Genomic DNA, 16,654 nt, shown 5'->3' on the forward strand with positions numbered 1-16,654 from the left:
TTAGTCCTCCCTGCCCCCAACCCCCCATAACGTGCTTATGTTGTTCATTCGAAATACCATTGGTGGTTTTTTCAATTTACTCTGGGTTTTAGCTTGTTTCTCCTTCCTTTTCGTGATTTGATTTGATTTAAAAGTTTTTTATTGATTGATTTGAGATAAAGGGAGAGAGAGAAAGAAACATCGATTTGGTGTTCCACTTATTTATGCATTCATTGGTTGATTCTTGGATGTGCGTGAGCAGAGATCGAACCCACAACCTTGGCGTATTGGGACAACGCTCTAATCAACTGAACCACCCAGCCAGGGCTTGATTTGATTTCTGAATATGTAGAACATTAACATACTTCCACAAATCAAAACTATACAGAAAGATAGACCGTGTCACTCCCTCTCTCCCATATTCCTTCAACACCGTTCCCTCCCACTCCTTGTAGGTGACCAACTTCTGGCTTCACCTGCCTGTTTCTTTTGGTAAAGACAAACAGGTATGTGTATGTTTTCTTATCTCCCTTTTTGCCTCACACAGAAGGTTGCATTCTTTATATCTTTTTTGCACTTTGCTCTTTTCACTTAAATCCTGGAAATTGCTCCATATCAGATTGTGAGACTGTGCTCATTCTTTACAGCTGCATAGTATTCCACTTTAAGCTATGCCATTATTTGACCACATTCTTATATTTAGACATTTAGACAGGTTCTGATATTTTGCAACTTAAATAATGTTGTAATAAAAAGCCACATACATATTTATTTTCATCTTGTTGGAGGTGAGTCTTCAGGGTCAATTCCAATAAATGAGTTTGCCAGACTGATGAGTAAACTGTATCTGGAATATTCTTAGATATCACCAGCTCTTTTTCACAGGAGTTGTACCAGTTTGCATTCTTCCAGCAGTGCGGGAGACCACCTGTTTCCCTGCAGCCTGGCTGGAGGAGTGTATTAATAAGCTTTTGAATTTTTGCCAATCTGATCCATGAAAAATGGTTACTCAATGTTGTTTTAATTTGCATTTTAACCAGAGATATTTAAGTTTAATATGTTAGAAAACAGTCTTGGTTACAGGAGCGATTGTCAGGTACTGAAACACATTTTATAGACTCTCAACTTGGTATTCCCTAGAAAACTCTCTGTAAACAGTTTTCATCCTAGAAAAATTTTAGCACACATCCCACCAAAATGGACTGGGATGACTTCTGAGCCCTTTTACCTGGGTTTTTTATTTTTGCCCCTGCAGCTTGATCTCTGCCTGTTCATGTTTTAGCTGCAGCTTTCTTGCCCCACCTAATGGGCAAGGAAGGGAATTGAGCTGCCTTTTTCAAATGCTGCCTGGAAGCCAGTTGAGATTCTGTGCCCACCAGGATATTCTGCTTCACAGACCTTAGCACAGACTGAGATTCTAAAGAGAACAAGATATGGAGATTTATAGCCATGGCTTCAACATGCTTCTAGAGCATGTAGAGCTAAGTCATGTTTTAGAGAGCATTAATTAATAAGGGTGGCTGACATCTTTTCTTAGCTGTGCTAATTGCTGCATGTGTAATCTTTGGTGACAGCTGTTGCTATAGTTAGTCTCTAGGTCCTCAGATGTTCATTTTTAAAAGTTATTAATTTTTGCAAAATGGAAATAACTTTTTTCTTGTTATAAGAGTAATACACGCCTGGTCATGGGAGGAATCCTAGAAATTATGGAAAACATAAAGAAGAAAACTAAAATTACCAATACTTCTACCACTCAGGAGTAACCATAGTAGTTTTAGGTTTGGGCACATATATACCCACTGCTCACATGCACACACACATTTTTCTTTTCTCTCTCTCTCCCTCCCTCCCTCCCTCTCTCTCTCTCTCTCTCTCTCTCTCTATATATATATATATATATATATATATATATGTACGTGTACAAAATGCTCACATTTTTCTACACAATACACACATTTTTTTAAACAAAATTTGATAGTAGTTGCCCTGGCTGGCGTAGCTCAGTTGGTTGGAATGTCGTCCATATACCGAAAGGTTGTGGGTTCGATTTCTGGTTAGGGCACATACCCAGCTTGCAGGCTCGATCCCCGATCCCTGGGCTGATTGATGTTTCTCTCTCTCTGTCTGTGTCTGTCCCTCTCTCATCAATAAAATCAGGTCCTCAGGTGAGGTATTAGAAAGAACTTACCATTTTGTATTTTGCTGTCACTTAACATACAGTGAACATCATTTTTCACTCACCATAAAGCTCTATAGCATAATGGTTAATTATGCTACATAGGTTTTTATAGCTATATCTTAAACTTTTTATCATGAATATGTAGTTGTGTATAATTTTTTAGTATCACAAACAATGTCTATGAATATAGATTTCTGCACACATGACTAATTCTATTGGCATTAATTCCTAGAAATAGAATTGTTGGGTCAAAGAGTGCATGTTTTCAAAAATATTTCTATTAAAATAATCCAGATACCTTAGGGTAAGCAGAATAATGCCACTCCACCAAGGAAATCCACATCCTAATCCCTGAAACCTGTGACTATGTTACCGTACCTTACCTTACCTGGTCAAAGGAATTTTGTAGGTGTGATTAAGTTAAGGGTCCTGAGATGGGGAGATTATCCTGGATTATCTGGGTGGGCCTAGTATAATACCCTTTATTAGGGAAACAGGGAGACAAGAGAGTCACAGAAGGAGATATGACGATGGAAGCAGAGTTCAGAGTGGTGTGATTGCTGACTGGAAAGGGGCCAGGAGCCCAAAATACCAGCAGCCACTAACCTCTAGAAGCTGGAAAAGGCAAGGAACAGATTCTGCCCTAGGGCCTCTGGAGGGAGTGCAGCCCTGCCAACATCTTGATTTTGGCCTAGTGAGACCCATTTCAGACTTCTGACCTCCAGAACTATAAGACAATAAATATGTAGTATTTTAAGCCACTAAGTTTGTGGTAATTTGTTATCATGACAATAGGAAACTGATATACACATAGCACATAGTTTAAACAATTTTCCTAAGTAAGGCTTATCTCCCTATGCAGTGGTCCCTGCTCTACCCCTTTGTATTTCATTTCCACTCCCCAGGGGAACCACTTTCAACTCTTATACCTGTTACTTCTGGATTTTACCTCCCTATATCTAAATAATTTGCCAACTGCTGTTTTTTGATATATTAATTTTAGGCACTACCTATTGAGCTCTTATAATAGATGAGGATTTAGCTTTCTTCTCCTGTGTATTACTCTCCCCAGTTTCCAACCCCAGTGTCTCCCCAATATATTAGTCTTATTTTTAGTTAATCAGAATTAATTGCTTTACATTATATGACTACATAAATATTGTTTTTGATGAACCACATAGGTTATACTACAGATTGTTTCCTTTTTCACAAGTTATTGTTTTACATAATGTTAATAACTCATTTTCTTATTTGCTTAGTGGTGTTTTTTTTAATTCTTACCCAAGGATATTCTTCATTGATTTTAGAAAGATGGGAAGGAAGAGAGAGAGAGAAACATTGATGCTAGAGAGATATCAATCAGTTGTCTCCCATTACATGCCTTGAACCACAACCTGGGTATGTGCCCTGACCAGGAATTGAACCCAAGACCCTTTGGTGTATGGGACAATGCTCCATCCAACTGAGTCGCACCGGCCAGGGCTTATGTACTTAGTTTTAAGGTGCTCATTCAAATCCTCTGCATTAGTTTCCTAGTGCTGCTATAAGGCCAGAAGTGCGAAAAGGGTCTTACTGGGCTAAAATCAAGGTTTTGGCAGGGCTACATTCCTTCTGGAAGCCCTGGTGGAGAATCCATTTCCTTGCCATTTACAGCTTTGAGAAGTTGCCCACATTCCTTGGCTCATGCCCCCTACCATCTTCCACGCCAGGCCGGTCATGTTTTTCTCATGCTGCATCACTGTGACACTGACTCTTTTTGTGCCTTCCTATTCTATATTTAAGGACCTTTGCGATTACAGGCCTACTTGGATAATCTAGAATAATCTCCCCATCCTAAATTTGGCTGATTAGTAACCTTAATTCTATCTGCAGCCTTAATCCCACTTTTTCCTCTAACCTAGCATATTCACAGGTTCTGGGGATTAAGGCTTCAGGAATCTTTGTGGGGGGAGGGCATTATTCTGCCTACCACATCCTCCACCAAATCTGCCAAAGTTTATCGATAACATGCTCCTCACACTCAATTAAATCACACCTCCCTCCCAGAGCTCTCCATGCTGTTCAAGCTGAACTGATTGCCCTCTGGTTCTGCTACACAGAAGCATCCAGGGATTTTTCTCCCACTGCTCTCTTGTATGGCATCCTTTGATTCCTAAGTCTTGTGTCTTCCACTTTCTTAGTGTACTCCTTTCTTTTGCTGGATCACATCTTCCTGACCTTTTTGAAGAAAGTACATGAGAGGTATGCAGTTGGAGACCTTTTATGGCTGAAAATGTCATTCTTCTAGCTTGATATTTGATTGATGGTTTGGTTGAGTGTAGAATTCTAGGTTGAGGATCATTTACTTTCGTTTTGAAGGTATTGCTCTATTATCTTTCAATTTCTAGATACCTTATTGAGAAGTCTGATACTGTTCTGATTCCCAGTCCTGTGTTATGCATCTTGCTTGTGCTCTCTGGAAGCTTTTAGGATTTATCACTAGTGTTCTAAACTTCATGATATGCCTTGTTGTGAGTCTTTTTTTCATTCATTGTCCTGAACACTTGGTGGGCCCTGTCTATGTGGAGACAGTTGTCCTTCAGTTTATTAATGTATTATTAATTTTATAATTCCAATCCTTCCATTTCTTTACTTTTCTCCTGGACTGGCCTATAGGTTGTATATTGAACCTTCAGAATGATTCTCTATGTTTTCTATCCTTTCTGTTCTATTTTCCATCTCATTGTGTTTTACTCTTACCTCCTGGGAGATTTCCCTGAGTTTATATATGATAACTCTTCTGTTCAGTTCTTAAAATTTTGGCTATCATATTTCAAATTTCCAAGATCTTTCTCATCTTTTGATTATAACAACTTCATCTCCTCTTCCCCTCCCCCCCTCCCTTTCTATTTAAAAAAATATTTTTATTGATTTTTAGAGAGAGCAGGAGGGGGGAGAGAGAGGTGAGGGAGAAACATCGATCAGTTGCCTCCCACATGCCCTGACTGGGAATTGAACCCACAACCTTTTAGTGTACGGGATGACACTCCAACCAACTGAGCGACCTGGCCAGAGCAGGTTGGACCTTTTTCCTTCTGTATTTGAGCACTGAGAAAAAGCCTAGTCCCTATCTGATAGGCTGGTTGTTTTGTCTACTGTTAGAACTGAGACTGATGCATATATAAATCTTCAGACAATTTAATTATGAACACATGGCAAAATTTCCTTTCAAGATTTACTCTTGGTCAGGATGTTTTCTGGGAAGTGAATGTTTAGATGATCATCATTAGACCTGACACAGGAAAAAGAATGTCAGGCTAAAGCTCACTAGACTTTTGACCTGAGGTCAGCAGAGAGGGTAGGTAGGCAAGAAGGGAGCTCATTTCCCTGAAAAGAGCTAAATCTCAGAGAAATAAATATCAAATAATTCCTTAAGCATTTTTTATCAGGAATTCTCATTTCTCCCCAGAAGGTTATGAAATGCATTCTCAAAAAGTTCTGTTCCAGACAGGTTTAATATTTCACAATAGAATTTATGAGGAAAAGAAAAAGCAATTTGGGAATTCTCCAAGAAAAAAAGTCCTCCTTCCCCAAGGTTCTCAGTTTCCATCATGAGAGCACTAAAGAGCAGTTACCAGCTCAAAAAAATTGCAATTATAGTATGTGGAAATCATCACATACACACTTAAAAACTGTCTGGAGGAAAATTCCATCAGAAGTTAACAGTGATTATCAGTTATTTCTGCAATAATTGACGATTGTGAGACTATGGAAGATTTTCACCTTCTATAGTGTATCTTTAATGTTTTATTAAGAAGTGAGCAGGTGTTACTTTTGTAATGATAATAACACCAAATTGGTTTTACCATCTCAGAGGTGAGTGTCATTGGTGGCTCCCTCAAGCCCTTTTTCATTACTGAGGATCACCCAGGTCATCAGATGATGAAGCAGTCACCTGGGTACCGGGGAGCTGGGGTAAGGCAGCAGTTCTCACACTGGCTGCAGCAGAATCCTGCGGAGGGCAGGTTCAGACGCCTGCCACTGAGGCACACCGGCAGAGTTCCTGATTCAGAAGGTCTGGGGTGGGGTCCACGACGAGGATCGGTAACAAGTTCCCATGTGCTGCTGCACACTTTAAGAACTGCTATGGCTCTGGCTGGGTAGCTCAGTTGGTTAGAGTATCATCCTGATACACCAAGGTTGTGGGTTCGATTCCTGGTCAGAGCACATACAAGAATCAAGCAATGAATGTATAAACAAGTGGAACAACAAATTGATGTTTCTCTCTCTCTCTTTCTCTCCCTCCCTCCTTCCCCCCTCCCTCTCCCCCCTTTCTTCCTCCCTCCCTCCCCTTCCTCTCTTTCTCAAATAGATAAAAAAAGGGAAGGAAGAAAGGAAGGAAGGGGAAGAGGAAAGGGAAGGAAAGGAAAGGGAAGGGAAAGGGGAAAGGGAAGGGAGAGGAAGGGAAAGGGGAAAGGGAAGGGAGAGGAAGGGAAAGGGAAAAGAGAAGGGAGAAGGGGAAAGGGAAAAGGAAAAAGGAAAGGAAAGGAAAAAGGAAAGGACCGCTATGGTCTAGGAAAGAAAATTTCAACAAGGGAACCAGTCAAACCGAGATTGATCTTCACTTACTTCGTACTTTTGCCTCTGGCTGGCCTGTAATTATTTTTGAGGAAGGGAACTTGATTTGACTGGTTCTGTTTAATAAGAAGTTGTGCTAGAAAAGAGATGCACCCTGTCTTATTAAATGAGAGCCTGGTTCAGAGACTTTTCAATTAAGTCCCATGGCCTCGGGTTTGAGGACTCATCTGGGGTTGGCTGTGTGCACTGGGGCTTTTGGCACCTGTGTAGCTGTGGCTCATCACCCTCAGCCCAGGCCACCAGATGTGGTTTCGCTGAACCCCGAAGAGGTGACCCTGAGGGGGAGGAGGAGCAGTTGTTATAATACTCATGTCCTGTTTGGGGCTGTTATTGGAGTAGGCAAAATACAGGGAAAAACATCCCCACAAGCCCCATATAATATTCCAATCACAAATGTATTCACTCTCTTTTTACTGTGAAATATATATAACATTTACCACTGTAACCTTTGTTAAGTACACAGTTCAGTGGCATTACATTCACATTGTTCCATCCACCTCCAGAACTTTTTCACCTTCTCAAGCTGAAACTCTGTGCCCATTAGCACTCTCTTAAAATACGTAACTGCCTTTGTTGAGATAATAATTCACATTCCATACAGTTCACCCATTTTAAAGTGTATAATCCAATATTTTTTTAGTATATTCAGTTACGCAACTGTCACCATGACTTTTAAATTTTAAAACATTTTTGTCACCCTGAAAGGAAACCTGTTTGTATTAGCAGTCACTCCCCAGTTCCCGCAGCCCCTGATCTACTTTCTGTCTCTAGATTTGCCTGTCCTGGACATTTCATATAAATGGAATCATACGACGTGTGTCCTTTTTTGCCTGGCTTCTTTAACTTAGCACAATGATTGCAAGGATCATCCATGTTACTGCCTGGGTCACTACTTCATTCCCTTTTGTATTCACTCTTACCAAGGTTCAAATCGGAATTCATTATCTCCTCTCCACTTGGGTGGTCTCTCCATCTACTAAACTTTCAAACGAAATGCTTCCTTCAGATCCTCCTCCTTTGCTCCCTACCTTCTCCCCAAATCCACTGCCTCACCAGATCTCAAGTGGAGTTCAGAAATGACTCTAGGATGTGACCTCTCCTCCTCATCAGTGTCAGTGCCATCATATTTCTTGCCTTTATTATCTCCAGCCTGTCCATGTTCTCCCACTTTCAGGCTCTCCCTCCTCCAGTCCCACTTCTGTTTAGCTCTCCAGTTACCTTCCTCAAATTAGTCTGCTCAGAAACCGGTGCTCCTACCCATTGCCTGCAGGGTCTAGGTCACACTGGCCTGGCAGAGACCACAGAATCAGACATTTGGCCACCCTCCTGCCCCTTTCACACAAGCCCCCTTGTCACATCTTCTGATCCCCAGACTCTGAGCATTCTCACTTGTTCTTCCCTCTGTCTGGAATGCTGGTTCACATCTGTGCATTCTGGAGAAGGATGCACAGATGTGAGCCAATGGAACCCAGCTCCAATGGAACCCCAGTGCGTGATGGGGCCTCTGAGCTTACTTTCTCCTGAAAGGTCAGGGAAAAAGAGAAGTTACTTTTGCAAGGCAATTCCTACTTTATTTTTTTTAATTATTGATTTTAGAGAGAGGAAGGAGAGAGAGAGAGATCAATTTGTTCCACTTATCCATGCATTCATTGGTTGATTCTTGTGTGTGTCCTGACTGGGTGTCAAACCCACAACCTTGGGGTATCAGGATGACGCTCTAACCAACTGAGCTACCTGGTCAGGGCATCAAGTCATACTTTTAAGTCTTCATTACTTATAAGAACAAAAGTCCCCTATCATTAATCAGCTCTCATTTTTAAAAGTTGGCCTGTCTGGATAGTTTATTTCTATGTTAAACACCAATTATTCTATTTAAAGTTGTTAACATTTATTATAATGCATATTTCACACATATGACCTTAAATTACTGGCCAGTCCTTTTTTGGAATAGCATTTGGTTCATTTTTTAATTGTGAAAATACCCTTCCTTACACATCACCCCTTGTAATTTTGAGGGGGTGCGGGCCGGGTAGAGTGGGTAGAAAACAATAGAAACTATATTTCTTGTTAATCTCCCAGGACTCTTTTCTCAGTTTACTGTTTTTCAGACAAAGAATGGCCGTGAAGGAGGATGGAAAAATGTTCTTGGCAAGTTAGTCCATAAACTGGGGCTCTTCTTGTTTGTTTTCGATACAAGTTCCTGTGACTGATGAACTTTGAAGTCAATTATCCAGGTGCTCTTTGGGTTTTTAAACAAGAACATCCTATTCCAGTTTTTATAGTCTTGTGGGAGAGCATATTTCACCTTCTAGTTATTTCCTTTACAAAGCAAGCGTTTCCTACAAACCTGAGAAGGATAATCATAGTTTAACTGTCTTACAAATGACCTGCTCTGATCCGATTAGTTTGATCTCCACATGGACCTGGTAGAACGTGCTTTCTTGGATTTGTTGCGAAGTAGTCTCTGGAAAGGGTAAACGGGGAAGCGAGCGGGTCACTCCAAGAACGGCTCTTAAGCCAGGTCAAGTATAATAGAGCAAGATGTTATCGCTACCGTTTCTGATGTGACCTGAGCAAATTACCTTAAAGCCGGTGTACACGATGCAAGGGAAGAGGGAAAAGCCTGCCTCAAAGCTGTCGGCACCCCCGGGCCCCTTCCTTAAAGTACTGCCTGTCAGCGCTTCTCCTTAGGCTTGCACCCGGTACCAGCTTGAGGATTGGAGATGAACTGCGCTTGCGTCAGTTATCACTGCGGTGTCCTAAGGGTGCTTTTCTCTTTCCCTCGTTTGTCTACATTTACTCACTGGAATTCCTCTGTAAGGCACACTTGTCCCCTCTCCCCGACTTTCTTAGCTATTTATCAGTTATGTATTTATATCCATATGGACTTAAAGATAAGACTTATTCTGTGGGTTATAATTCAATAGAATTATTATTATTTTTATCCTCACACAAGGACATGCTTTTTTATTGATTTTTAGAGAGAAGGGCGGGAGGGGGGAGAGAAACATTGATGTGAGAGAGAAACACCGATCTGCTGTCTCCCACACGCACCCTGACCGGGAATCAAACCCGCCACCTTTTGATGTACAGGACGATACTCCAGCCGAGCCACCTGGCCATGGCCAATAGAATTCTTCTTCTTGTTGCCTGAATTGTTCCAGCTTTAGCCTTTGTGAGCTCTTTTAGGTTGGCTCCTGTGCCCTTTTGACTTGCCCCGTCATTTTTATTGAGCATGTCCTTCCTGGCACCAGGAGGTTTTTACATTTCTCCATAAGGCTCATCAGAAGCACCAGATGATGACTGTCTTTTATAAAGCGCTTGGCTTGTAATTTATATTAATGTAAAATGATATTAAAGGTTATCAAAGCAGAGTATCATTCATTACATGCAAACTACAGATGTCAAATCCAAGTACTGGGAGGGAGCAAGCATGACAGGTTGTAAGGGCTATGTCGGCAGAGGCTCAGCCGCCTTCCATTTTTATCCAAAATGTCACCACCACCGAGCAACACAGTGGGGCCTTTTAAGTCACGTGATACATTTTAAGTGTGACGGTTCCGCCACTCTCCATTCCCCAAATTCATCTTCTACACTGGCAGAAATGGGAGTTCATTGGGACAAAGATGTGGTATTAAACGCAATGTATTTGTCAAACAACATTCATGAGATGAATTCACGTAATTTGAAATACTGCACTAACTGTTCTGTTTTTAAAATGCTCTTGTGAGGAAGGCGGGAGGAGGAATCGCGTCTACTCTTGTTCGCAGCTGGATTTGGATCTTCATACGAACTTCCCTTGTGCTGCTGGTCAGCAAGTTTCTCAAAAGAAAAGTAAGGCAATAGGAACAATTCAGAAGAACAAAACAGTAAGGGGGCGGGGGGCAAGTGCCCATTTTGGTAATTTAGAGAAACTCCAAATGAAAAAAATCTGTAGTATTTTGAGTATAATTGATACAAGTTAGTTTACTTAAGGCATTAAAATTAGGGCACAGATCAGGAATTTTTAAAAATGTTAAGTCTTCCCATCAGTCTTTTTTTTTTTTTTTTTTTTTTTTTTTTATGATAAAATGACTGATTTGTCCATGCAGGAAGCATAACCAGATCAAGGAGGAGGGGACATATTACTCTGGGTCAAGAAGGAAAAGGGATGCCCTGAAACAGACAAGCCAAAATAAGACCTAAAAGTTCAGGTGATCTGTGCTCATCCATGGGAAGCTGGGGAAAAAAGTAAACAAGAAGACGGACTTCCCCACATAGGACAGACAGGAGTAGGATTAAGCAAGACATAGGACAAGCTCCTGATTTTTTCCTGAGCACCACAGAATTCAGCCACCAGTTTGCTCGCTTGGGTGTACTGGCCTCTGCCACAGGCCGGTAACTCCAGCCAAGGTGGGTATCATCAACAGTGTTCAAAGATTTTGCAGCCATTGCTCTGGAAATGCACGGGGCAGCCAGCCAGGAGTCCTCAGCATCAAGATGCTCGTCCGCCACAAGTCCAAAGCAGCTCTTTCCATACTGAAACAGGTGCATTTTCAGGGCTCTGAGTCTGTTTGAGAGAGGGATAAAGCGGCCCAGTGACCCCGGCCTTAGGAAGGAGAACCACCTCTGGATTTGGGCAGACCCCAGACCAGTTCTTCTGGGTGAGGTTCAAGAAAATGAAAGTCCCAGTAACAGTGGGCCTTAGCCAGGCTCTATGTTTCAGGGTTTTCAACTCGTCATATCACATGGCCTCATTGCCCTGATATACTGAGGCATGAAATGAGTGGGGCTCCATGGTGCCTGGAGCAGGTATAACAGTATTCACCTGGACCTTCAACACTTCAGATTCTTAATTTCCATGTTCCTCAGGATTCTGCCATTGATGTCATTACTACCTTCTCAGCAGCTGTGTGCATTGGTCTTCTGCCCCTGGATTAGTCTTCTATTTAGGTTGCTCTGACACACGAACTATTTGGAAAGCTGATGCTGAGGTGTGGTATTTTTTTTTTTTTTTTAAAGCTAATGAAACAGTTATTAAGAACATCTCCCTGCAGAAATCCCAGGATGTAACCATTTCACAAGAGTTGCCCCAACATCATAGGTTATGAAGACAGCCCTATATTGAGTAGGGGATCAGCTTTGATTTGTCACCTGTGGGTCCACTAACCCTCAGCCTCCTCCATTTTTCAGGGACCAGTGATTTAATTGTCTTATTTTCGCTCTTCCTGAATCTCTCCCATCTATTTCACTTTATCTTCCTACCACCAGATGGTGGAAAGCGAAAAGAAAATAACGGAATGGGAAGTGAATGTGGTGGCTGGCAGAGCATGGTGAACGGTGTGGTGAAGGGACCCCAAAAAGGAGTTCCTGAGTTAGCCATGAATTCCCCCGAATCCCATTTTCATTTTAGTGTCAAGTGTGGGCTGCGCAGGTCTGGGGGCCAGTATGGCACAATGATGCCCGTTGGGGAGGGAGCTAGCCCTTGCCTCAATGTATTCCTGGGAACACCGTGAGAGCCTGGGAACACTGCTGAGCAAGCAAACCCCCCTGGCCCAGGCACGGGGTTCGGGTCCCCGCCTCAGAGCACGGAGAAGCGCGCCCCGCGCCCCGCTGCGCCCTTGTCTCAGCGTCTCCATCCCACCACCACCTACGCGCAAACTCGCACCTGGCCTGCCCTTCCCGCGCGGCACTGAAGGGACAGCGCATCTCTCTCCCTCTAGTCTACAGGGACCCCTTCTCCCTGCTTCCCAACAGTCCCTCTGTGAAGCCTAATTCGGCGCTGCCTCGACCCCCCCCCCCCCCAGTTACCAGCCACCACCCTCAGCAGGTGTTCTTGCCCTCACCTGCCCATGGTCTCCCCTCCCCCAGCCCGCGCTCCCCGTCTAGTCGCGCCCTGGCGGTGGGCTTTCCACCTGCCCCTCCTTCGGACGCCCCCTCCCCCACGGACTTCCTAGCTCCTCGGGTCTCGGGTCTCGAGGAGTCTCGCGGCATTTCCCCGGGCGTTAGCCCAGCCACCGCGGTGGGGGTCGGCTTCGCGCGGAGCGGGGTCCCTCCCCAGCGGGGGTGAGGGGGCGCGGGAGCGCCACTGCCGCAGGGATGCCCCACCCCTCGCCAGCCCCGCCCAGAGGCCCCACCCCCCCGGGCCCCGCCCCCGCCCGGCAGCGGCGCGTCCCCGGCAGGCGGAGCCGCAGGAGCACCGTGGCCGCGGCGAGGAGGAGGGGAGAGCGGGCGGCGCGGCCGCGGCTGCCGGGCGCTGGGCTGGGCGGCGCTTTTTCTTTTTTTTTTTTCGCAATTTCCACTCGCGGGGAGCAGGAAACCCGGCGCAGCCGGGCGCAGCGGGCCGCGATGCAGCAGCAGCAGCAGCAGCAGCAGGAGTCGCCCCGGGGCAGCAGCGACAGCAGCAGCGGAGGCAGCAGCGGGCGGCGCTGAGCCGCCGCGGCCGCCGCTAGTGAGGAGGAAGCCGGCCCAGTCGCCGCGTCCCGATCCCCGCGCCCCGATCCCAGCGCGCCCCGACCCCCGCACCCCGACCCCGGCGCCTAGATCCCCGCGCCCGCCTCCGCCAACTTTCACGCTGCCTCGGCGGCCCGGCCCGGCTCGACGCCAATGGGTGAGTGGGGGACCGCCCGCGCCCAGGCGCCCCGGTGCCCACCTAAGCCTGAGCGCGGCGCGTCTGTTTCAGGACCGCGGAGCGGGGCAGGGCGCCCCGGGGGACGGCCCCGACGGGTGACACCGCGGTGGGCGCCTTGCCTGCCTTGCGCACCCCCATTCACTCCCACTCGCGCCCGCGTCCCTGCCGAGCCGGCGCGGCGCGGAGGGAACCCCGCGGGGGCCTGGGCTGAGGACGGCGGGGGCCGGCCAGGGGCGACTGGGCTGAGGGATGCAGGGGGTGTGGTTGGCTTTTCGGGTGGGCGGGGAGAGTTTCCTTGGCCATTTTCTCGCCCCAGCGCGCCCTCCTCGGCGCTGAAGACGCAGGTACCGGGCGCCGGTGGGTTCCGGCTCTGCGTGGGGCTCGCGGTGCCTGCCTTGCCCGCTGCGAGGGAAGCCGGATTGTCGGGGTCTGGGGGCGGCGGGGGAACCGGGTTGCCTTTGCTGGGGGCTGGCGAGGTGGGGGGCGGGAAACGCCCCAGTACCTGGCTTGGCGTGCCATCCTCGGGTCCTGGGTGCCCCTCTTCCTGCTGGTCCTGACCCCCTCTCTGCCTGCTGCCTTCCTGCAGCCCGGGGAGCTATCCGCTCCGTGGTGCTCAAAGGCCACTTCCCACATCCTCTAAGTCCGCAGGCTTGAGCAACTGGAAAGGTGATCCAGTCCTTGATTGACAGAGCAAACATCAGTTCCAAGTATCCAACTAACCCTTAAACACTCCCACCCCTGTCCCATGTCCCATGTCCCATGTCCCATCTGGTATAGACCCCGGAGCATTGGAGCCACCTTACTGCCCAGAGGCCCTCACACTTGACTGGGCAAAGGACTTGTGACTGCCTTGGCTATTAAACGTTTGGCCCACCAGCCAATATTCTGGCTGGCAGCCAGTCTCTGTTTTTCATGCCCCTGACAGGTTATTTTGGGGTATTTCTAGGGCAAGCATAAGAAGGCTGTAGATCATAATACATTATAATAAAGTGAGACCTTTCTGTATTTAGGTAATAGGACTGGGGTAGGCTAGTCAGACAGTGATGGGCCAGGAGGCACAGGATGCACATGAAGACAGGTGAACTGCAAAGGGGAGGTTTAGCACAGCCAGTTGTTGACAGGCAAAGTTCAAATCTCATTTCTGGTCACTTCTCAAATAACGGTTTTCCTTTTCTAAAGTGGTGGCGATCTGATGGCCTCTCAGCTTCCATGTCACTTTTCTCAGTGCCTTTCTCTGATCCCCTCACCACCCCGGTCTACAGTAGTTTCTCTGTTACCCTTTCTGCCATAGCACCTTTTCTTTTTTGTATAGCAGCATTACATATTTGAGTGTTTAACATTTATCTCCCCTACTGTAAGCTTCATGACCATAGGGACAGGGCTGTGTGGCCCCATTTTTGCTCAGTGCTGTTTTCTGTGGTGCCTGGCACAGAGCAGGCCCTAAATAAATATGTATTGAATGAATGAATGAGTACAAAACCCTCCTATTCTCTGGAAGACAAAACAGCTTCATACTCTTGTTTTGCTTTGGCACCTACTAAGATGATTAAGTTTATTAACAAAGTATATACTTTAAAATCACCGATCACTTTAGTAACAGACTGGTTTCTCTATAGGTAACCAAAAATGCTGTTTTGATCGCCTCTCGTTTTGGGTGGGTTGACGAGAGGGTTGCACACAAAAAAGAATTAGACCCAAAGGTCTCCTGCGTCTGGACTGTGCTTTCTCTGTCTCAGTGGCAAGACGACTGAGTCCTATTTGAGAAGAAACAGACCCGTTGATCATCCAGGTCTGAACCGTTTTCATTACCAGAGCCTTCGAAGAAGATTAGAGGGTGCTTCTGCAGTTTATAGTCCTAACAAGCTTCATCTTTTTGTTTTTTACTGTACCCATTACAAAAGCGGGTGGTGGTGCAGAAAATGATCATTTTTTTCAGGTGTTAATACTTGGAGGCAATAAGGTGAGAATGACCACTCACTTAACTCATTAAAATGCTTAGAGTGGGATTTAAGATGCTGGTCATAGTTTGTGGCTAAAGATCACCTGTTCTTTTCTAAAGCACCTGCAGCAGTGTGTGTGTGTTGAAGTACATGTATTTAACAATTGATTCTGTCTGTCTTCGGATGGAGCGGCCTAATAGTGCTGTTTCTGTAGCAGGTGTGTGCGTGTGCAGGACCCCCTCTTCTCCTATCCTCTGAAAGTCGTTGGTTTTCAGAGTTGTTCAGTTTATCAATTTGAGACACTTGCATTCTCACTTGGCTTGATAATGACTTTTCTATTGATGGATACACAATAAAATGGTATTATATGGTCTTTGATCTGAAAAATGACTGAAAAGTATCAAATCCCAAGCCCTGAGATGAAGCCGGTTAGTTGTGAGATGGCCTCTTACAAAAGCCCGCTCAGAATGTGCCCCCTGAGCTTGCGGGGAGATGCGTGCAGTGCCCGATACAGGGACAGCCTCTGGTAATTACATCTGCACACATATTATTACTGCCCAAATCCGTGAGCAGTGACAGATTTGCAAGCCCAGCAAATGATTTCCATTTAAAGAATTCCGGGGTAACAGCAAAGTTTGGACTGTTTTTAGCAATGTATTGTTTTGGTGGTAGACTGCTTTATGCTGAACTAAAGCGAAAATGAATGTCACGTGCTGGCCTCCACGAACAGTCTGGAGTTAGAAATAGAAGAAAAGGCTCCACGTTTATTGCTCATGACTGTAGGCCCATCACAGCACCGTCCTGGTTGCACAGACCTTGGTCGTTTCCTGTCTGACCACTTCAGTTCTTTTTGCATTGCTGATATTCTCTCATCAACTCTTGTATTTGCCATTGTTTTAAAGTAGGTTGGATACAGTGGTCAGTATTCATCCATCAGTCCATCCAATGTTCACTGACCTCCTGCTTCATGCCAGGCATTGTGCTAGAAACAGGCGCACAACACACGCAGACCTGCCGGCCTGGGTTCTCAGCCTGGTAGAGGAGGTAGACTTGAGTGCTGTGCCCACGACACTATGTAATTATAAGCCATGGCGGGTCTCGTGAAAGGAGATTAGTGAGGGAGAATCTGACTTAGGCTGCAAAGGGGTAAGGATAGTGGCATTGAGGAGATTGTGTTTGAGGTGAAATCTGAAAGTTGAGTAGCAGTCGTCATTTCCCTCCAGTCACACCCCCCAGGAACACGCCTGGAGTGGAACCAGCAGGTTTCTCCTCCTTGCAGTGGAGGGAGAGCGCACACCTTGGGGCACCGTGGGGCATCGCAGGAAGGGG

General features: G+C 45.7%; 1 protein-coding gene across 1 annotated transcript in view; it reads left to right on the plus strand.

Moving 5' to 3' along the window:
* Positions 1-13,286: 13,286 nt before the first annotated feature.
* The window catches only part of SH3KBP1 (SH3 domain containing kinase binding protein 1), a 308,270-nt gene continuing 304,902 nt past the window's right edge, over positions 13,287-16,654 (plus strand). Inside the window, exon 1 of the mRNA XM_087813683.1 lies at positions 13,287-13,364. Coding sequence (XP_087669809.1) covers positions 13,361-13,364 — 4 coding nt within the window. The 5' untranslated portion in view covers positions 13,287-13,360. The remainder of the gene's footprint in view (positions 13,365-16,654) is intronic.

This window comes from Miniopterus natalensis, chromosome X (assembly GCF_054644295.1).
Source record: "Miniopterus natalensis isolate mMinNat1 chromosome X, mMinNat1.hap1, whole genome shotgun sequence".
NCBI classification, from domain to species: Eukaryota; Metazoa; Chordata; class Mammalia; order Chiroptera; family Miniopteridae; genus Miniopterus; species Miniopterus natalensis.